This window comes from Pteropus medius, unplaced genomic scaffold (genome assembly GCF_902729225.1).
Source record: "Pteropus medius unplaced genomic scaffold, Ma_sr-lr_union100, whole genome shotgun sequence".
Taxonomy (NCBI): Eukaryota; Metazoa; Chordata; class Mammalia; order Chiroptera; family Pteropodidae; genus Pteropus; species Pteropus medius.
The window spans coordinates 3,154,575-3,176,632 of NW_024356335.1; the positions used below are offsets into that span (position 1 = coordinate 3,154,575).

The 22,058-nt window shown below is 48.8% G+C and overlaps 1 protein-coding gene across 1 annotated transcript in view; it reads left to right on the forward strand.

Annotated features, from left to right (window-relative positions):
- Nucleotides 1–22,058, forward strand: part of RALGPS1 (Ral GEF with PH domain and SH3 binding motif 1) — a 250,459-nt gene that overhangs the window by 27,881 nt on the left and 200,520 nt on the right. The window contains exons 4-6 of the mRNA XM_039861567.1: nucleotides 7,856–7,977; nucleotides 10,993–11,100; nucleotides 21,988–22,038. Of these exons, the coding sequence (XP_039717501.1) occupies nucleotides 7,856–7,977; nucleotides 10,993–11,100; nucleotides 21,988–22,038 (281 nt within the window). The remainder of the gene's footprint in view (nucleotides 1–7,855; nucleotides 7,978–10,992; nucleotides 11,101–21,987; nucleotides 22,039–22,058) is intronic.

The following is a 22,058-nucleotide window of genomic DNA, read 5'->3' on the forward strand; positions in this document are numbered from 1 at the left end:
TTTTCCTGCTGTTCCAGGGTTCAGTCCGGGACCCCTCCCCGCGCTGAGTTGCTGAGTCTCATTAGTCTTCTCCAGTCTGTGACGGCTCCCAGTCTGTCTGTCCAGAAGATCACATCGGGTCCTCACTGGATGAAGTTTATGGTCTGGGTTTTGTGCTTCTGCGTCCCTTACCTGTTGGGTCAAAGCACCTCATCGAGAGACCTCACCGGGCCCCCAGGTGTGGCTGCAGGTGCCTGGCTGGCTGGTACCCCTGTGGGAAGCAGGTTCTCCCCAGGGCCGCCCTCCTCCAGGGCAGGTCTGAGCGGTGGCCTCACTGTTCTTCTCCAGGGCAGTGGCAGCAGCTGACACAGTCCCACCCTTGCCATCTTCCCCGAGACTTGCTTTGTCACATGTCCTCTCTTTCTTTCTCTTGCATTTTTCATATTTCGTCCTCCACTGACTCCTTAGTTTGTGCTTGAGAACATGCTCGGGAGTGCCCCGAGAACCCCAGCCTCCATCTCCTGTCCGCATTTCTTGCCCTCCCTTTCTGCCCCAGCTGCCACTGGGGGAATCAGGAACTCCTGTCTGTGAGTCGGCCTTTCCCTCACACGTGCGTCGGATCCGAAGGCTGTCCTCGGCCCCGTCCTCGGCCCCGTCCTCGGCCCCGTCCTTGGCCCCGTCCTCGGCCTCGTCCTCGGCCCCGTTCTCAGTGGTTCTGCAGCGTCTGGGCCTTTGGCAGAATTCTTTCTTCTCTTGCTTGCATCTGTATAATGAGGTCACTGTCTTGTCTTATCCAAGGGACTTTTTCTAGTCTCTTTCTGGAGGAAGATCTGGGATGCAGCCTGCGTTTCTGCAGCTACAGGTATACACTGCATACTGGAAAAGGGATCACTCTGTGTCGAGAATAAATCATGAGGAGGCAGGAGTGTGACGGGGAGATGGCTGCTGGTCGCCCGGGGAGGACACAGCCTGCTCCCCCTGTTCCAGGTAACACTGCCGCCTTTCCCCGGAGCAGACGCTTCCCGGACCCTAATCACGATGAAGTAGGTGACTGACCGAGGGCTGTGCAGTCAGGGACAGCGAATGGGGTGATTGTCCCTGGTCTGTTTACCAGGATCCCTGATTTGAAAAAAAGGGAAGCGTTGCCACCCAGGCCCCCAGAATGGAGGAGCACCTACCAGGGTACCCTCAGTGCTGTCAAGGGTGTCTGGGATGCCCCGGTGGACCACCCTCTCTCCCTCACTCTCCCGTTCACCTCCATTTCCCGGAGCTCCCTGTGAGCCTCCTCCCCAAGTATTCCTAGGCCTCCCGCATTCCTAACGGAAAACTCTGCCCCTCCCTCTCTGCTGGAAAACCGGGCCTTCCTTCTCGCCAGCGGCCGCAGGTGGGACATCCTCCCCGGCCTCGTGGAAAACCGGGCCTTCCTTCTCACCAGGGCCGCAGGTGGGACTTCCTCCCGGCCGTGGTCTGGAAGGGAGAGCCCTTTGCCTTCAGGAGTGATCGTGGGTGCCTTTTCATAGCGGGTTTAGAATAGAACTGCCCTGCCAACCAGAGGGTTCGTTTCCTTTAGCGAATCCTGTCCCGGTTTTATGAGAAAAGCACATTCTTCATTCACGTTCCTCCCGCTGCCTTAACTTCAGATGGGTTTCTCGTGGTCGTGTGCTAAGAGCGCTGCCCAGGCCTACCCCGCCCCAGGGAGGCAGACGGGGTGCTGAGCTGTCTTAACACCAGTAGTAGCTGTCACTCACGGAGGCACTGTGCCAGCTGCTTCTGACATGCCTCACCTGTGACTCCCTTCAGCATCTGTGAGGGAGGCACCATGATTCTGCCCATTTTACAGACGAGGAGGTGAGGCTTGGCCTGGGCAAGGCCACAAAGTAAGTGATAGGTGGGAAATTGAATCCTGATTATCTGCTTTCGGAGCCACAGAGGTGCCCGAGTCCCCAGAGATGGCGCTGTAGCTGCCCTGCTCTTGGCGTTAGCAGGCCTGCGGTCGAGGTCATGCACCTCTGGGCCTGGAGGGTGTTCAGCCACAGGCTGTCGCAAGGCCTTGCCCAGTCCAGGTGTGCCCTGGGCGCTGTCTGTGGCTGCAGAATAGGTGCTGTAAATACGTCTCACTGCTTTCCAAATGGCTGTAGCTATTGCTGTGGCTTTTAAACCATAAATTCATTTTAAAGTGTTGGTGATTTGTCATGGCTTTTTTAATCCAAAGTTTTTTCTTCGTTAACGGATGTCAAAAAGAACTAAATTATTTTTAGTGTTGAAAAGGCAGGTCTCTCAAATGCATGTCACGTATATACTCATCTGTTTATCTCTGTGTGTCTGTGCGTGGTTGTGCGCGTGAACATCGCATTGCAGTGCATGCGGTGTGACCTTGGGCACGGGGACTGTGGCTGTAGGGACTTGCCTTTTTTTACTTTGTACCTTCTTATTCAGTCTGTATAATTTTAATTTCGCATGTGTGTTACTTTTATGTAAGAAATTCAGGAAGTCCTCCTACCCCAAAAGGTGAGGCTGGACTTCAGGCCTCTGAGGATGACAGGCCTGATCACCTCCACCCCCTGGCTTCAGCACACAGTGTGTGGTGGGGGACGGGGCGCGTGGTCAGTGCCTGTCAGGTGACTTTGTGGGTCGCCCTGTTTCAGCTCCGTAAATGTCAGTGCAGCCTTTCCCTGAGAAGACCCCCTTCCTGGCCCTTTTCTGCAGGTTGGCTCAGTTTCATAAGTTTTATCCCTTCTTCATGGTGTCTGCAGACCCTTAGTCTCCAAACCCAGCCCTCCCTCCCAAGCGCGGCTGCTTTTCCTCCTCCACGGAGGCGCATGTGGACACAGTGGTGCCTCCTCAGCCATCTCCCCTGCACCCCCATACTGGCCCATTCTCTCTGCCTCAGTGAGGAGGGGAGGTGTTGGCCGGGAACGTGGGGTGGTTTGGAAGGAGCGGGGCAGGGCACGGGGGGGGGACGCCGCAGCGAGCGAAGGCCTCGCAGGTCTGGCATGTGCTTACGTGGCCAGGCCTCTCTGAAAGCCCCAGACGCTGCTGCTTGCCAGGGAAGGAGGTCTGGCCGCTTGGAGAGGGTCAGGAGGGGGCGGAGATAACAGCAGCGGCGGCCTGCACAGGGGGGGCCTCCCTTGGGCTGCTGGCAGGTGGTCCGGCCCCGGAGTGAAGTCACTCTCGGGGAAGGCTTTTGGCAGTACAGAATCTGGCATCCTGTGTCTGGTTCAGAAAGAGAGAGAGGGAGTGTGTGTGTGTGTGCGCGCGTGCGTGTGCATGTGTAGACACACACTTATTGCTCCTGAAGTGGACCCAAAATTGGTGGAGGGGTCGCGGGCAGAAAAACTCTCTGTTTCCTTCCTGTTCGTCCTTGTCACAGCTTCTGGTCAAGGCACAGGAGGGCGGAGCCAGCTTTGACCCGTCCGCGGAGAGCAGCCGGCATGCTCCAAGGACGTGGGCTCTGAGCGGGGCGTGCAGTCCGTTTTCATCCTCGAATATTTGGAAGCGATCGCTCTCTGGTGCCGAACATCCCTGGACATGTGCATTGTCTTTGAAACAACCTCCGTAAGCTCAGGAAAAAGTGCTTATTCTGCCTTCTCGGTAGTGACCCGCACCAGACCGTCGCATGTGATTATCTTGGTTTCCTGGTCCTGAAACGCTGAAGCAGAATCCCGAGCTGGAAGGGAACCAGTGGGTTTTCCTTCCCCTCGTCAGGAGCCCACACACACCAGACCAGACGGTCACAGAAACAAGAGACGTGGGATTGTTCTGTGGTTCTGACACAGCGGCCACGTTCCTGCGGAGTTACATCATGAGAAGCACTTTTCTCCTGCAGTGTTTTGGTTTCCAGGGAGGCGTTGGAAGCATGAGCGAGTGTGAGTCTGTGTGTGTGTGTGTGTGTGTGTGGGCGTGCGCACACATGCATAAGAGGTGAGAAAGGCAGGGGAGGGAGGGTGGACAGATAGGGTTTTGGGGTGTGCAGATTAACGTGGCCAAGCTCAGAAAGCCGATGCACTTACCTTGATGCCAGACTGCCTCCCAGTGCCGCAGGGGACACAGTCAGCGCGGGTGTGTCCCCAGTCACAGCGTGGTTTCCCTCAGCCCCAGTCTCCTCGTCCGTAAAGTGGTTTTGTAAAATGCATGTAAATCCTTAGCCAGAGCCTGAAACGAAGTCAGTGCCTAGTAAATTGTCAGGGCGACAGTGGGGATCAGACTGCGCGTGAGCTCCTTGAGGTCAGGGGCTGGCTTGACTCCTCTGCACGGCGCAGACTTGGGAAAAGATTCGCCGAGGTCGCTGAGCAGACGAGGGAGTGAGCAGGAGGCAGGGTGCTGTGGCTGTGGCTGTAGTGTCAGGGCCATCCACTCAAACAAACTCCGCGCCTGCCTCCCTTGCCACTGTGTCTCCAGTGCCGTGTTAATTTAGGACGGACGTGGGGCTGGGGTGAAGTGAGAAGGGGAGACCTACTCCCTTGTGCTCTGGGCACACTGGCATCTCCGGGCCCTTCCCGGCTCCATGCTTCCGCACGTGCTCAGACCGCCTCCAGCACCCCCACTCGTCTGTGAAGACCCAGCTCAGCCGCTCTTCTCAGTGATGTTTTCTTTGACCCCCAAGGTGAACCTGAGATCTAGGAGGGCAGGGCTGTGTCATCTTCGACTCTGGATCCCCAGAACTGGTCCCTCTCAGGGGATGGGTGTCGAGTGAACAAATGAATGAGCCGCTGCTGCGTGGGGCAGTTGGGCCACCATCTGCCGGGTCTCAACGGCCCTAAGCTTGGAAGTCGTCTTCTCTTTTCCCTGGTGCTCACGTGAGGTCCCCCCGTCTTGTCTGTTCCACCGCCACACCGTCTCCCAGATCCAGCAGCCCACGCCATCGTCCTCTCTCACCCTCAGCGGCTTCACTGCTCCAGTCCTCGGCTCTCCCATCCAGTTCTCCCCACGGGAGCCACAGCGATCTTCAAAACAGATCCGATCATGCTCAGAGCCCATTAAAACCCACACTCCCCACCATGGCCTGCAGGGCCCTCTACGCTCCGGCTCCTGCCGCTCTGTCCACTGCGTCCCCCGTCTGAGGTCCGGCCCTGACCATCTGCCTCCATCACAAGGCTGCTAAGCTCATGTGCGAGCCGGGGCCGTTGCACTTGCTACGCTTGCTGCAGAGAACTCTCCCGCTGGTGTTTATGGCCGACTCCTTCCTAAGGTTTCAGCTCAGACGTGGTGTCCTCAGAAGGTCCTTCGTCGACCAGCCTGGCAGATGCGTCTCCCCGCTACTTTATTTCTTCACGACGTTTCTCACGATCTGGAGTTATTTTCTTTGTTCACGTGTATTTTCCGACTCCCGCCCTGGAGTGTAAATCCTGGGGGAACAGGGCCTGCTCACTTCATGTCCTCGGTGCCCGGAATAGGGCTTCTCGACCAGGCATCTCTGAATTCGGGTGGGCAAAACATGACATCTTTGTTTTCACAGACTTCTAACTGAAATTTGGCCTGTCTCTCAGTTACTAACGTAGACAATGAATCATAATAATAGTTACAGTACCTCGGACTTTATCGCCGATAAAAATCAGAGGTGTTATCATATTGCACAGTGACCATGGGCATCTCAGAATGCCCGTGCTCATAACCACTTTGACATTATGGTAGTTATTGGCCCACCAATAGGTCTTGTTATTTAATTCAGTAATAAACACATGTGTGCCCATACACGAAGAGATACATATATTACATAGTACATTACAAACTGCTTTTAAAGTAATTTAATGACTGTGTTTTAATATAATTTGTTTCCTGAGTAATCCTGTGTAATTGGTTTCCTGTGTAATTTTATATATGCATTTAAAAACATTTCTGTGAGAAGGGGTCCACGGGCTTCACCAGACTGTCAAAGGGTCCAAGGCACAGAAGCGGTTAGGGACTCCTGGCTCCTGAACACAGACGCTCAGGGAACGGACGGGCAGATGCACGAGGAGCAGATGAGTGACCGGTGCGCACATCTTCCCCTGTCGCAGATGAGCCCCCATGTTTCCAGGGCCAGGTTTCTGGTGTCTTGGCATGAACTGGGCGTTTAGGAAATAGCCTTGGTCAAGGTCTCTGGCAATCTAAGTCCGTGACACTGAGAAAGAGGCACTAGTTGCAGCCCCGGGTGGGACCCAGGCCCACCGCTCTTCGTATGTTAGATGCAGCTCTCTCTTTAGCGTCTCTCTGTGTCTACCTCCTCCCCGCTCTGACCTACCTGTCCCCACCGGATTGCCGACCTCTACTCCTAAGGGTTCAGCACCTCAGTTTGCCTGACGGGCAGAGTTGGGGATCTCAGGGTCCTGAGTTACCAATCAGGTGGCCACTCTGGTCCAAGCAGTCTGGCCTGGGAGGCTTGGTTCCCATCTTCAGGGGCCCTCCCGTGGTGGGGAAGGGGTTCTCGGAGTGGCCTGAGTTGGGCTGACCCCCTCGGTGGGAGTCTGGTCCCTGAGGAGGAGTGAGGGCTTGGCCAGGCCTCAGGGACTGATGTGGGTCAGTGCGGACAGGGTGTTCCATTCTGCTTGGTCCTCTTTTTATTTACCACGTGAAGAATTACTTGTCTGAGAAGCACTGCCCATAAATTAGGCTGTTTTTGTCAGTGGCGAGACATGCAGGAGTCGGCTCAGGCCGCTCCTAGGAAGCATAATGGGTAGACAGAGTCAAGAGCAAATTAACACCTTCTTTTCCATCTGTCTCTAGGCCATCCTTCCCAGTGACCTTTGGACTTGACCTTACTTGCTTTCTAGGATTACCTTTCTTGACAGGACAGATCCAGTATGTCTCAAATTAAATTCATCTTTCCTACACATCTGCTACACCCCTCTGTTCCCTTGCTTGATGAAGGACATGGCCCCGTCTGGAACCTCAGCCAGAAACCGCTCATCCTCAGCCCGTCCTCCCTGCCCCCCTGGGCACCCTCTCTTCAGTCTCTGTCTTCGCTGTCCCCGACTGTCTCCTCTTCTCTGACCCCCATCTCCTCCCTGGACAATTGCCGTCGGCTTCCCTCCGGTGCTTCCCTTCCCCCATGACCTCCTCCCTGCTCTCCTGGTCATCTTCCTGCTAAAAAGCTGGTGCGCGGCTGCAGTTCTGCCGTGTCCGGTGATGTGACAAATGCCCCTCTGCAGTTGTGTACACATTGGCACGAGAGCAGCTGGTTTCGCTTTGGGTGGTCCAGGCGTGATGATCAGATGAAGTGAAATTTGAGCCGCGTCTTGAATGGTGACAGGCTGGTGGCACAGAATGAGCAGACGGTCCAAAGCACGAGTTACTCGACCTCTGTGCCTTAACTTAAATGTAAGGTCGGTGTAATAACAGGACCTACCTGAGGACCGTCGTGAGGGTTGGGTGAGTTAAATTACGTGTAGTGCATGGCGTATGGTGAGCATCACACAGGTGTTAGCCCGTCACTCACATTATTACTGACGAGACCGGCCGGTGCACAGGGAGATGCAGTCGCTCGTCTTCTTCACCTGCCTTCATTTTAAAACAAAGGTCACAAACCCTAGTGCCTGCAGGGCCAGGCACATGCCCAAGTGGCTGTACAGGCCAGGTGGGCGGCCGCCTCTCGGCCCAGCCGATGGTTGCCATGTGGGAATGTGGGCCCAGTACTGCCAGGTATTTCTATTGTCAAGAAGAGTCAGAAATCCAGAATTCTCTGTGTTTTACACATTGGCGATTAATTTAAAAAACGTTGAAGTCTGTACAAGCCCAACAAACTACATCTGTGGGCCACGTTTAGCCCAAAGGCCCCTGGCGTGTAACCTTTCCTCAGAGGTCTCCTCTGGGGCCATCTGCTCAAGTCTGTGCAGCTGTTCCCCAGGGGTGGGAGCGAGGGGTACGGAAGGCTGGTTTAACGAGCCCCTTTGCCTTGCAGGACTTCTGCAGACAGGTTATGTCACCGTCGGAGGCTGCCCTGAAGCTCCCTGTGGCCCGGAGACTATGTACAAGAGGAATGGTCTGATGGCTAGCGTGTCGGTCACCTCCGCCACTCCACAGGTACAGAGGTTTTGGGGGCGGGGCCGGGGGGGGCCTCCTTGCAGCCGACCCGGGCCCCAGCTGACCCGGGCCCCAGCTGAGCCGCGGACAGCAAGGCTGCAGGGCTCGTGAATGCCCCCATTCTTCGCGCTCTCGAGGCCCCTGGCCGCGCCAGGCGTGAGATTTGGGAGGCGGTCAGCCTCGAGGATCAGTGTGTTTTCCGAAGTCGTTCAAAGAAAAGCAAATACCTGCCCAGTCCAGCCGTAGTAAGCGCCACATTCCATTTTGGTGGCAAGAAGAGAGCAGACGTTTCCCAAGAAAAGCCACCGCCGATGGTAAATAAGTCCCACACTCCGGAATGAAGTCAGACAGGAGGGGTTCCAGCTGGCCCTGGGTTCCTGTTTCCCTTGCTCAGTAGGAAACGGCCGAGAGGACTGGTGGTCTGAGTGGCCGGGGCCAGGGTGTCTGCCCTGGGGGCTCAGGAGTTTGCTTTCCAAGTTCTGTAATGAACAGAGGCATGCAGGGGTGGGTGTCACCTGAGGCCCAGGGATGCCACAGTGTCCAGTGCGTAATGCCTGGCTCCTGCGATAGCCTGGCAGCGGTCAGTGTTCTTTGCTCACAAGGCCCACATGGTCGAGCTGGGCGTTTGAAATGATTCTGTGTAATCAGCTAGAAATTCACAGGAACTAATTCATTTCTCATAAACCTTTCAAAACATTCCTTCTTTTGATCTCTGGTTCTGAAAGCAGACTTGTGGGGACCTTTTAAAATTCCCCAATGGCACCAATATAGGTTTAAATAAAGTTACTGCATCATCGCCCCTGCCACCGCCACCACCTAATGTATTTGAGGCAATTTTTGATTAAATAAAGCCCCTTTATGAGTATATTTGGAGCAGATGAAATGGATGTTACAGGAAAATTATAAAACCTGAAATCCCAGGAATGGACTCTGGTAACTAGACGGATCAAACTCTAGTACATTCCATCTAGATTAAAACTTGTTTCCTGTCTAGTTTCTCTGTGTGTATATATACACATATGTGCACACACACACACGGATATACTGTGTATATGTGCACATTTGTGTATAGTGTACATATGTATCCAGAACGTGGTAGGTACTTGATCAATATTTGTCGAATGAATGAATGAACACATGTACAATCGAAGTGCTCAATAAATTTTGGTGGCTGAATGACACGCTTACATGCACACGCACCCCTAATTAGTACACCACACACGCTTGCGTTTTCTATAGGCATTACCTCCCTTAGTCCTCACAATAACCTCATCGGATGTGGGCCGTTGTTTCACCCCCAGATTATTGATGAGGAAACCAAGGCAGGGAGAGGTGATTAAACTGGCTTCAAATACACAGCTGGTCAGCGGTGGGTGGGGATTCAAAGCCAGGCTTCTGTGACTCCAGCCGGTGCCCCTAACTCTGATGGAGAAGTCTGCCCTGCCACCCGGTTTAGCCTGCTCCCTGGAGGGCGGCTGCGGAAGTGCAGAATGATCTGTGCGTATCATCCGCTCACGGTCTGCATGTAAGACTGAGGGGTAGAATAGACCGCCAGCTCCAGAGGCGTTCAGGATTGACCTTTATTACTTTTCAAAAGTTTAACACAGATTCTCCTCAGGGGAGACGGTCCCATCGGCCACGCAGCTTTTATAATCGCCACGCCTGAGCCCACCCAGGCCCCTTGAATCAGCATCTCTGATGGAGGGTCTGTGTGTGTGTGATGGGAGGGGCGGGGGGAGGGTCTGCCAGTTGCTGTGTGAGCTTCACGGTATATAATCTACCCCGCAGCCCCGGGGAGGGGTCCCAGTAGTGCCGATTCACAGATGTTAACAGACTCAGGAAAACGCAGTAACTCGCCTGAGGTCAGGCAGCTGCTAGCGTGGAGCTGGCCTTTCAGCCAGGCCTCTCTGACTCACGGCTCTTGCCCGCCACGATGTGCTGCTTCTCAAGGTCACCTGAGAGCTTTTGGTAGACTCGTTTGTAAAACCTTTAAATGACACAGGCCTATTGAAATCTACAGGTTTAAGTTTATGCTCCTCCTTTTAACCTCACATTTTCAGTTGTTGACTATTGGTTTCCCTCACTGGCCTAGTTTGCAATAAGATTGCAAAGTTTTTCCAGATAGACCCATTTTGGAAAGAGTGAAATAAAGGGGAATTAATAAAAGCATATTCTCTAAATCCCAGTCCAAGATGTGGAGCTTAATGGAAACCACAAAATCCCTCTTCATGGACTGAGACAAATAAAACCATTTATGAATGGGGCACAGTTTTGGGGTGGTAAACGTGATTGGTTCCCCAAAGTAGAATTTGATGGAATTAAATTGAAGAGAAGGTATGTTCAGGATTCTGGGATCCCCACGCTGTTGTGTTTCATGAAACTGGTCACGTTCGGGGGGCTTACACTTGCCCTTTTGTGGGGGACCCTTTCTTGAGGGGCTCACAGTGTTCTCCCTGATGAGGGGCTCTCCTAAATATAACTCACGCTGTCCTCAACGCCCTAGCAGGCTTTGAATTTCAAGTGGCCCGCATGTGAAAAGAGCTGGTTTCACGTTTTGTGAAATCATTTCCTGCAGTGACTTCAAGGAGAAAAAAAAAAACAAAAAATGTAAAACCAGGCAGTGTTTGAAAGACATAACAAAACAGGTAGTCTCCTCAGGCCTCCTGAGATGCGAAGGCCTGTTCTCTCTGAGGGGGGAGAGAGCTGTGTTTTTGACCCCCCGCCCCCCACCAGCCAGCTGCGGGCAGTTGGGTTGCAGTGATTGAAGTTATGCGTCCCGGGATCAGAGAGATACAAACCCAAGTTCACTTTCTGGCTCTTCAGTTTGCTACTCCCTTAGCTGTAAAATGGGAGCAGTAACAGTGTGTACTCAGAGAGTTGTTACGAGAATTCAACAAGGTCATGCGCACGAAGCGCTTAGCACAGCGCGTCCTCTGTGCTGAGGCGCGGCAGTCAGCGACTCGGGGTCATCGGGACAGACACTCAGGCGACCCCATCTCTCCCCGTCCTCCCCAGGGCAGCAGCAGCTCCGACTCTCTGGAGGGCCAGAGCTGCGACTATGCCAGCAAGAGCTACGACGCTGTCGTCTTTGACGTCTTGAAAGTGACCCCTGAGGAGTTTGCTGTAAGTAACAGAACCGACGTGGGTGCTGGGCCCACAGCTGGGTGTTGGGCGGGGGGAGTCACTGCTCAGGGCTTTTTGCTCAGGTTGGAGGCAACCCATATACCCAACAACAGGGGATTGTTGAATAAAATGTTCTTTATGAAATACCTTGCAGGATTATTTCAATCTAGAAATGAACCAACTTGGGAGGCACACACAATCTATATAAATAGCAAGTGAGAGGAGCAGCTTACAGCACAATTTATAGAGAATAATGCCATTTTTAAAAAACATGTACAATGCGCACATATTTGTAATTGTATAAGAAAAGGTCTAGGTTGGATGTTTACATACTCATAAATATATGGATAGATATAGCCAAACTTTGTTTACTGTAGTTTCTGGTTACAGGATTCTAGGTAATCGGAATTTAATTTTTCTTCTTTTTACTTATCTGTACTTTCTACATTTTTACAGTGACCATTTTCTACAATGATAGATATTATTTGGGCAGTGATAATGGTACATTTTTAAAAATTGTTTTTTCCTCAACCAGCGAGTTGCCGCTGGTCTGCCCGGGGGCCGTTCTTTGGCTGAGGAGCGACAGAGGGGCAGAGCCTGCTCCCCGCTGGGCCTCGCCTTGGGTTCCTCCTTTTGTGGTTTGAGGGCGGAGGGAGCACGGTGGCCCCGGGGATGACCTCCATCCCGACTGTGAGCGCTGTCCCGGGGCTGTGCTGCTTCGCAGAACCATGGACTGTCCCCCCGAACACTCCCTGTGCCACTTCTTTTCTGTCCCCACTGCTGTAGCAGGTTTCATGCTGCCCGGGGTGCCATGGGAGCCAACTGGGCCCCATCTCATTGCCCTGTCACTGGCTCCCATGTTTCCTTTGTGCCAGGCCATGTGGAGCCCGGCACCTGCGTCTCTCCCTTCAGTATGTCTGTGGAATCCTTTCAAAACCCGAGGAGGACCCTAGCAGCTCCCTCTTCCTGCAGTCAGACCCGGAGTTGCTCCCAGGCCTCCGGTGCCCACTGCCTTCTGGCCAGGCCTTGTCTCCTGCCCAGCCTCCTTGCCGTGCTGTAGCTCTCGCTCTTCCCCAGACTGACCTGGCATCCGCCAGGGCCCCGTGCTTATTCTTCCTTCAGTCCTAATGGCTCTTCTTCACGTCTCACTCTGTTCAAATGTCAGTCTTCGGAGGGGACTTTCACAGGCCGAAGTGGCATCTCTCCGTCTCCCTCTGCCCTTATTCTGCTGTCTTGTTTGTGACTTGTTACCACCCAGCATTACATTATTTAGTAATATTTTCGTGGTATATCTTTTCCATGGGAATATAAACTCCCGAAAGACAGGAACTTAAACGTGACTTTGCCCCCGTGCCCAGAATAATGCCTTGCTCGTAGTAGGTGCTCAATCAATACACGTTGCCTGAAAGAATTCAGTCCTCAGAACAACCCGACGAGGCAGATTATTAGCTCCTGATTTTCTAATCAATAAAGTAAGGATCTAAATTAATTTTTGTGCCTAAATCAGGGGCGGGCACAGCCAAGTCTGAAACCTTCGTCTGCTCTTGTTTGCTTAGCTGGATGCTGACGACAGGGCAGCCCGTTTGTGTCGGGGTCTTCTGCTAAATGTTGTACGTGTGTTTCTGATTTGCTTCTCACGACAGCCTTGTCAATTAGGTGCCCTTATTATTCCCAGTATGCTGATGAGCGAGTCAGAGCTTAGAGAGGAAAGTCACCTCTTCACACAGCAAGTGGCACCCTGTATCTGGGATTTAAAACCAGGGCTGTTTGACATTCCAGACCAGCGGCATCCAACGGAAATATAATCCAAGCCACACTTGCAATTTAAAATTTTCTAGCAGCCACATTAAAAAAAAATAATAAAATTACTTTAAAAATATATTTTGTTTAACTTAGTATATTTAAAATTTTATCATTTTAACAAGTAAGCAATATCTTGTATTCTTTTTGCAAAGTAAGTTTTCAAAACTCAATGTGTATTTTAAACTTAAAGTGCTGGTGACATTTCAGATGCTCAGTAGCCACATGTGGCTAGGGACCGCCATATTGGGCAGTGCAGGATTAGTCTGTACTCAGCCACAAAGTCGTGTGGTCTCTCCTTTAGGACAGGGGTCCCCAACCTTCAGCCCATGGACTGGTACCTGTCTGTGGCCTGTTAGGAACCGAGCCGCACAGCAGGAGGTGAGCGGCGGGTGGGCGGGCAAGCGAAGCTTCCTCTATCTGCAGCCGCTCCCCAGCCCTGGCATCACCGCCTCAGCTCCGCCTCAGATCATCAGGCGTTAGATTCTCGCAGGAGCACCGGTCCCTGGTGCCATAAAAGGTCGGGGACCGCTGCTTCAGAAGACTTTGTGGACCTTGCTGGCTGATGGCCGAGCTTCTCTCTTCTATTTGCAAAGGAATGAAGCAGCGGCGAGGTTTACAGACCCCTCTGCAGTTGCTCCCTGTGTGGAATGACAGAGGGTTAGGCTGCACTTGGAACAGCATCGCCCAGCAGGAGTCCTTGGTGAGACGTTGGTCCCAGGTTTCTGGTCCCAGCCCCAGAGCGTGGCGTGGCTTGGCTTGCCGTGGGCCAGTTTTCGGAGCTGGGCAGACAGCAGGGAGGTTGGTGAGTGCTTTGAGGGTTCGTTGCTAAATCGCTGGCTGCCCCTGCCAGAGTCAGTGCGTCTGTAGCTCCAAGTCCCCTCGAGTCTTTGGTCTCTGGGGAAGCACTGAAGTTGCCAGGTGTTGGAATTAAAGCAGACCCCCTGGTATTTTAGTTTTCTGTCGAATGATATGAAAAAAAGCAAAAGCCAGACACAAAATCCATTAAAAATCATTGAAGCGAGTCTAGGAAGATTGTGGGAGCAGCGTAGTTTTTAATTCTCTCTTAACCCCACGTAAAAAAAAAAACATCCACAAACAGCTAGACAGCAGACTCTGAAACACATTAACAATATTTACAATAAGACTAGATGCCAAGTTATCCCTGTCAAACCAAAAATACAAGCGGCTGGGGTTACGCCACTATCAACAAGACCTGCAAAGTATCAGCCTCTGTAAAGGAGAAGGCAGAAGAAACTATTGGGGCATTCGACAGACTTGAGAATTGGAGAGCCGCAAAATTTCCAACAGGAATTCACTGGAAAGTTTGGCAGGTCAGTGTGAGAACAGCAACTGAAATTGAGAGGGAGTTTGACCACTCAAATAATGGATGAGCGGAAGAGATCTGTGGACTAGCCACTATAATCTCTTGACACGAACCAGCCAGGGCTCACTTCCAGGACAAGCCTCCACGCCAAAGAGAAGTTCAGTATGGGAGTGGAAGCAGAGTGATCAGGATTGGGGAAGTTATGGTTCAGGAAAAAGGAGGTCTAAATAAAGGAAAGAAGAAGGAAAGAAAGAAAGGGAGGAGGGGGAGGGAGGAGGAGAAGGGGGGGGAGAAAGGCTGAACAGAGACAGAGAGAGAGAGAGAGAGAGAGATCTCAAAAAGCAACTGGGTGAAAACAACCAAAAAGAGAGCTATGTGAAGTTAGCAGAGATACCCCGAACGATATTTTCCTCTAAAAAGTTCAGGAAAACTAATTTTACACAAAAATAAGCAAGAGGAAATTATTGATGTCAGATCTTTCAGTTCTTATAAGAAAAAAGGAGTAAGGAGAGACTCCCTATAGATAATGAAAGCGTGCTAGAAAGATATGCCACAAAACATAAAAACTGTAACTCTATTTCAAGATAAGCTAAGAGACGTTAAGACCACACTGTTAGGCATAAACAGCATAAACCTGAAGTGGAAAAATTTCAGAAATGAGGTGACAGGACTTAGGAAAGATGTGAAAACAAAAAAATGATTTAGAAATGAAAGTTGAATTAAAAGAAACATAAGAATTGCTAAACGTAACAGAAAATGCCCTAAGGGTGGAAAATTTTTAAGATCAAAAAAAGCGACAAATACCGAAGATGGGCAAAGAAAATCCAACATACGGATAATAGAAATCCCTGAAAGGGGAGACAAAAATGGCAAGGGAATTGAATAGATACTTAAACTACAATTTAAGAAAACACACAGACAGACAGACAGACACGCACACGGAGATTGAAAGAGCACACCACGAAGCTGACAGGGTCCACCCAGAGTGGGCAATGACGTAGACTTGGTCGACTACTGGATATTAAAGGAGAAGAAAATCCTTGAGGCATCTAAGCAAAATAGCAAATGACTCGTCAGAGAAATAGATTACCATGGGTCTTTTCGATGAAACACTTTTTTCCAAAAGAAAGTAGAATAACAAGTCAAGGAAAGAAAAAAAATTGAGCCAAAGATTTTATAGTCAGCAAAACTGATTTCAAGTGTAAAGGGCACAGATAAACTATTAGGAACATACAAGGCCTCAGAGAATATTAATCAGGTGAGCCCTTCCCGAGGAATCTATTATAGAGAGCAAGCTTCGGACAATGAAAATCGTTAGAGAAACATCACTATAAAGACTGGTGGACAGCAGTAGACATTCAGTGACAGTAGAATTAAGACTAAATGAGGATTAAAAGGGAGAAAGCATAGTATGTAATGGCTTTATGCTCGTTCATAGGTATAATGTGACTATTATAGCATAAGGTATGAAAATGGAAGAGAGTGGAGAGAACATATATACAATTCCACAACTTTTCTCAGTAATTATAGTGCTAGTGGCAGCATTGGTGTGGTTATTCTGAGACTGTTGTGTATAATGTAGGATAAAGTAAATGGATAGTTATGGGATACTGTAACCCTTTATACCTTGTGTCCTTGAGACCAGGATTTTGATATGGAAGAAATATCAAAAGGAGATACAGATGTAATACAGAAGAGGTCAAGTAAGTAAGTTAGAAAAAAAAAGTGTTCCGAACTTGATTTTGAAGGATCAGTATGAATTCCAGGTTGTGGTCTCGATTTACCACTGAAGGAAAGGAAACCTGGGCCTCCTGGAGAACTGGTCGACTCCCACTCCAGGATAGGAAGTGTTCAAGGTAAGCCTGGTGTAACTTTCCAGGACCAGTGCAGGGACCCTAGGGCCGTGTCAGAAGGACTCAGGAGCCGGCCCCAGGAGGCTCCCCTTGTGCCTCAAAAGGATAATAATTGCAATTGATTGAAACCCATCCAACAATAGAATATCTTTGGATGATGATAGGGAACCAGTTTATTATCTTAAAAACTGAAAACTATAATGATAGAATCCAATATTTGTCCTGCCTTTTACTTTTGATCTGTACTACGTAACCAAATAGTAGATGAGGGCAAGTTTCTCTCTATTAAATTATTTCAGTTATTAAATGGGAAAGAAATGATGTCATTGGAATTACCATTTTATAATCCCAGTGCATATATAGATATAAGCATCGAACATCCATAGCCACTAACATCACAGAAGGAGAGACGTGTACCTCCTGTTGAAACAGCATGACACCACTTCCCGTCCTGCCAAGGGGTCGGACCTATGTCTGAGCACGTCTCTGGTTCCAGCTGCCAACTTGCAGGAAGTACCGAGGACACGGGAACATGTTGATCTGCAGCATGAGTGTGAGGCACCGTGTAGGTCAGATGGCCTGGATTCTTAGCCAGATACATTATAGGGAAGATAAAGGGATGGAGAGAACACCTGTGGATTAGAAGAAACTTAAGAAATATGCATCAAATTAAAAATAAACAGGCAAGATGACATTGCGATGCCTTGGTATACACACTTAGGTGATAAAATAATAAGGAAACTTGAAGAAAATCAGGATAGTGGTTAACTTTTGATGGGAGGAAAGGACTTGTGATTGGGACAAGGAACATGGAGGAACTCCTAGGTGACTTCTGAAAAAAATTGCGGTAGACTATATGCAACATAAAATTTACCGTCTTTACCATTTTAAGGTCAGTGGTGTTAAGTACATTCACATCATTGAGCAACAAATCTCTAGAACTGTATTCATCTTGTAAACCAAAAACTCTGTGCCCATTAAACAACTCTCATTCCCCCTACCCTCAGCCACCATTCACCTTTCTGTCTCTGTGAATCTGACTAATCTAGGCACCTCATGTAAGTGGAATCATACAGTATTTGTCTTTTTATGACTGTTTATTTCACATCGTATATGTCCTTGAGGTTCGTCTATCTTGTGGCAAGTGTCTGAATTTCTCTCCTTTTTAAGGCTGAATAATACTCCATTGTGTGTACATACCACATTTGTCTATTCATCTGTCAACTGGAGTGGCTATTTCTTGACCTGGGTAGTGGTTATAAAGTGTTCCTTTTATAATAAGTTGTCAAACCATGCATTCATTTAACGTGGTTTTCTATAAATGTGTGTTACTTTGTATTAAAAAAGGTGAAAATCATTTAAAAGGTCTTCAATTTTTTTTTTTAACTGGGGGTGCTCTACAGGTAGATCTCAGTCCTTTTACCCCCCAATGTCTGAAAGCAGAGCAAAAAGCAACACTGGAACTTGTCTTATCATCAATAGATATGGACATCCTTCCAGGTCAATATATATAGATCTAATCCTCTATTTTTAATAGCTGTATAATATTCAGGAGTCTGGATATACTGTGATTTTTTTAACAAGTCCCTTCTGATGGCCTTTTAGGTTGTTTCCAGATTTTTGCTACTAAAAATAATGACACAGTAAACATCTATATGTATACTTGTATCTAAACGTAGATTTCTATATAAAATCTCTTTATATACTAGTGCTTTTATTTCTATAGGTATAGGGATTGTTTTGTCAACAATATGCTATTTCACTTTTTAGGAGATAGTATCTAAATGCAACGCATGATCCCAGATCAAGAAAAAATTGCTGTAAAAACCGTGTTGAGATAATTATCAAGTTTTGATTGCAGATTCCATGTTAGATAGTACTGTTTTGTACTAATGATAAAATTTCCTGAAAGTAATCAGTTTGACGTTATTTAGAGGATGATCTCGTTCTTGGGAAATAACATGTTGAAAGATTTTGGAGTGAAGAGTCAGAATATCTGCATTTTACTCTCAAATGGTTTGAAAAAAACGTGTGATTATAATTATATATATAGAGAGAAAGCAGATGAGGCAAAAGGTTTAGAAGTAGTTAAGCTAGGTGCAAGGTCGGTTATAAAGGTCGTCATATTCTGGCAACTTTCTTCTAAGCTCGAAGTTTAAAAAAAAGAAAAAGCTCAAGACTTTGTGAATTACTGTCAGATTACCTTCCAGAAGAACAGAGCAGTGCCTGGTCCCATCAGTTGTGATGGCACTGAAAGATGACATGTGACATCTTCCTGTTTAATGTGCATTTCCTTGACTGCGATTCTAAAATTGCCAGACACGTGCTTCCTGTGGCTCTGGGAGTAGAAGCAGAATGTATCTTTGGAGCTGATTACTTTTGGTTCTGTGAGCCCCAGTTAAGCACTGGTGGGGTGATCTAAATGCAAATTAAAAGAGCTCTTCTGTTGTAAGATGTGTCACTGATTTGCCAGCAGTTTTTTTTGTTGTTAGTTTATTTGGGGGCCGGAGGAGCCTTACACTAAGCTGTAGCTGGGAAGAGAGGATTTAGTCAGTCGCTGATAGAGGAGAGAGACACACTGTATTCAGCATATGCAAAACCGTGTCTTTTTCCTTTGGGCTAAGTAGCTTTCGTTTATCCACAGAATACCAGCTTTTTCTTAAAGGCCGCATGTGAAGTGGTCATATAGGTCTCTCCACTCTGAAAGATTCATATGGAAAAAAATATTAGGTGGTACATTGAGATTGGCCATTTCCCTAAAAAGCCTGGATTTTTAGGGGACCCTGGACTAGGAAGGAGATGGCAGAAGGGGTTATGATTAAGGAAAGCATTGCCAAGTGACTGGCTTAATTGGACATCCTGCGTTAAGGCTTTATTCCCAGAAGTAAGGAGAGGCCATTAAGATGCTTGTTAATGAGTGTCCTTGCCAGTCCAGGCACGTGCTCCCCACTGAGCAGGTTTGCTACTTGGAAACAGGAATCTAATTGTCTCGTGTTTCTGTCAAGGCTGTGCCACACCCCTAGGAGATGGCCTTTCTCTCCAGGGGGTTGAGAGCTGGCCATGAAGGGGGACAGGACCTGGCCTCACCCCTCAGGTTCCCACCCCTATCCACACCCTCCCTCTTTGGTAAAACTGCCTGTCTTGAGAGCTCAGACTTCTGGGAAGGATTGCTTGTCGGCAACCTTTTCCACACGTGTTTGGCTTTGTAGTGAAGTAACATGAAATTTATAATTGGACGATTTTACCTGTATGTTGGTAAATTCTCGTACTGGACCCTGCATCTTTTTTTTGGTCAGAGTTGAGAGGATAGAAATGAGAGAGATTATTCTAAAGACCCTCAGATTGTGTGTTTGGGACCAGCCAGTCTGTTTTAAATCTGGTGACCTCTGTTGTTCTTGTTTGTTTTGAATAGAATTCCTAAACACATTTTCTGATTTGTAGTCTGAGCGGGGACCAGAATATTCAAAACTTGGACCATCCAAAAAAATATGAAATGTAAAGTCTCTATTTTAATAGATCGTTTAGAGATTCAGTAGCAAACCTGAGAACCGACGGCGGATGGAAAGGAAGTTTTCTCATTTTCACATTAGCAGACTTTTGGTTCCTTTCCTAAATGACATTGCAAACATCCTGCCGGTTCTCCTGCATAGGGCGTTAACTTCAACTGCGGGAGGGATTTCCAAGGCCCTCTGAGTGCTCAGCTCAAATCTCCTGTTTTTACAAGGCTTTTCTGTTCCCCAGGATGGCAGAATTAATCCAGATGTCAGGAGTACCTGGCCAGCAATCTCCCTGGGTCTGGCAGGAGAAACAGCAGTCTGTTTGCACTGCCTGGGCCAGACACGCAGGCCTGTGGGCCTCGGGGCTTGGTACTCACCCGACACCCAGCTTAGGAGGGCCAGATGCACGCGTGCTGATGTCTGCTGCCCCCTTGCCACCGGTGGGCGTGCCGAGAGGTGGAAGAGCGCGCATCCCTGGAGCTTCTTCCTTCCTGGCGCCATCTGCTGTCCCTCTGCCGAGCCTCCACTGGTGGCAGCGTTGGTGCCCCTGAAGAGCACTCGTCCCTTACAGGGGGCAAAGAGGTTCCCCGCTGAAGCCACCTGCTTATTTCCTGCTCCCACTCAGCCCTGGGGGTGGTGTGCCATAGTCTGCCTGCTGTGCTCCTCAGGAACCCAGTGATCTTGGGCTGCCTTTAAGTCGCGCCAACAGGTGTCCGTAATCGTGCACCTGAGCCCTGGATTGTGGTTATGGTTGACACGCTGTGTGTCGCCATTTTTCTCCAGTGTGTTGTTGACATGAAGCTTTTTTTTTTTTATGCCAGTATTTGCCAACTCAATGTAACAGCCTCCTTTAAGTATTTTCTAGAGCAACTTTAATGCATGGATATTAAATCCCTTATTTCCTAGTTCATGTATTGGTCAAGAACCATAAGTTCACATGCCAATTAATAAGCCCATGTATTTGATTCCCCTTTTGCATATATATACACATATACACACTTACACATCCATATATATATATATAAAATCTTTGTGAGAACTCAGGATGAGAGGTACAGAATGCCTGGCACCTGAAAGATGCTCCGTGTGTGTGTATCTGTGTGTGTGTATGTGTATCTGTGTGTGTGTATCTGTGTGTGTGTGTATCTGTGTGTGTATCTGTGTGTGTGTGTATCTGTGTGTGTGTGTGTGTGTGTGTACTATATATACACACAGATCCTCTCTGCACATTCTGCACCTCTTGAATTTTCACGAAGATCCTATAAGAGAGAGATTATTGTTACTGTTTTCTAGATGTGACACCTGAGACTGGGGGAGGTTGTCAGGTATCAAATAAAACATTTCTGTTGAGCGACAGCGTCCAGACACACGGCCAGGCCCCGCAGATCCCAGCGCCCACGTTTGTTCCGTGGCATCATGCAGTCCCGGATGGCCTGTGCTCAGAGGAGAGGGCGTTTTCTCCTGGCAGGAGGCGTCCAAAGGCCCTCAGCTCTCCTCTCCCTGGCCTGTCACAGAGGCGTCTGTTCACGGACACCTGGCATCCCATGTGACATGTGGAGATAGGCAGGTCATGTGAAGTCAGCTCAGTCCATGCCATGGCCTTCAAAACTGTCAGCAATGACGCCTCTCTTACTGGCACCCGATAAGCTTCTAACAATGGGAACAGCCTTTTAACCGGATGTGTGTTTCTGTATTTGACATTAGTGCATCTCAAGCTAGCTGTGGCAAGGGACTAATTTTTTTTTCATTTCCAATCCGTAGAGGACTGATACTTAAAAGAAATACAATAAAAATGGCGTGGCAGCTTGCTATAAAGTTTCCAAACGCTTGCTCTCAAATTCTGTAGTTATCTCCTTGTGGGCTGGCAACATAAATGGTTTGCAGCCACACACTGGTCTGCGGAGGCATCTCGCATAGCACGCTACGACGTAATTTAGAAGAGGCTTAGCATTCACAAGAAATGTAAGATTTCTATAAGCCACGGTTTTTAACAAATTTAAATTTAGAGTAATAATGTCTCTGTTTAACAGCCTAATTTTTAATATTGTCAGCTTTTTAAAATTATGAAAGTAATTCATCCTTGAAACTAACAAAAACCTTAAATTGTACAAAATATCCAAACCGAAAAATGCTGCCCTCCCTCTCAGTCCCGCCCTCCAAACTACTATTACCAATTCTTCAATTGGACACTTGTCTCTCATTCAAGAAAGAAGGGTGTGGATCAAGATTCATGAAGAGGGAGGGGATGGGAGAGGCGTTTTAGAAGTTCGCCTGTTTTTCACTCTGTTCTGTCTTGATTTGCATTCATGGGGCAAGTATAAGCTTAAGAATGTGCGATTATGCTGCGCAGATTCAAAGCGACGTGACTGCCAGCTCTGCGTCTTCTAACACCACTTCTCTTTCGTTGCAGAGTCAGATCACATTAATGGACATACCCGTGTTTAAAGCCATCCAGCCAGAGGTCTGTACCTTGTCCTTTAT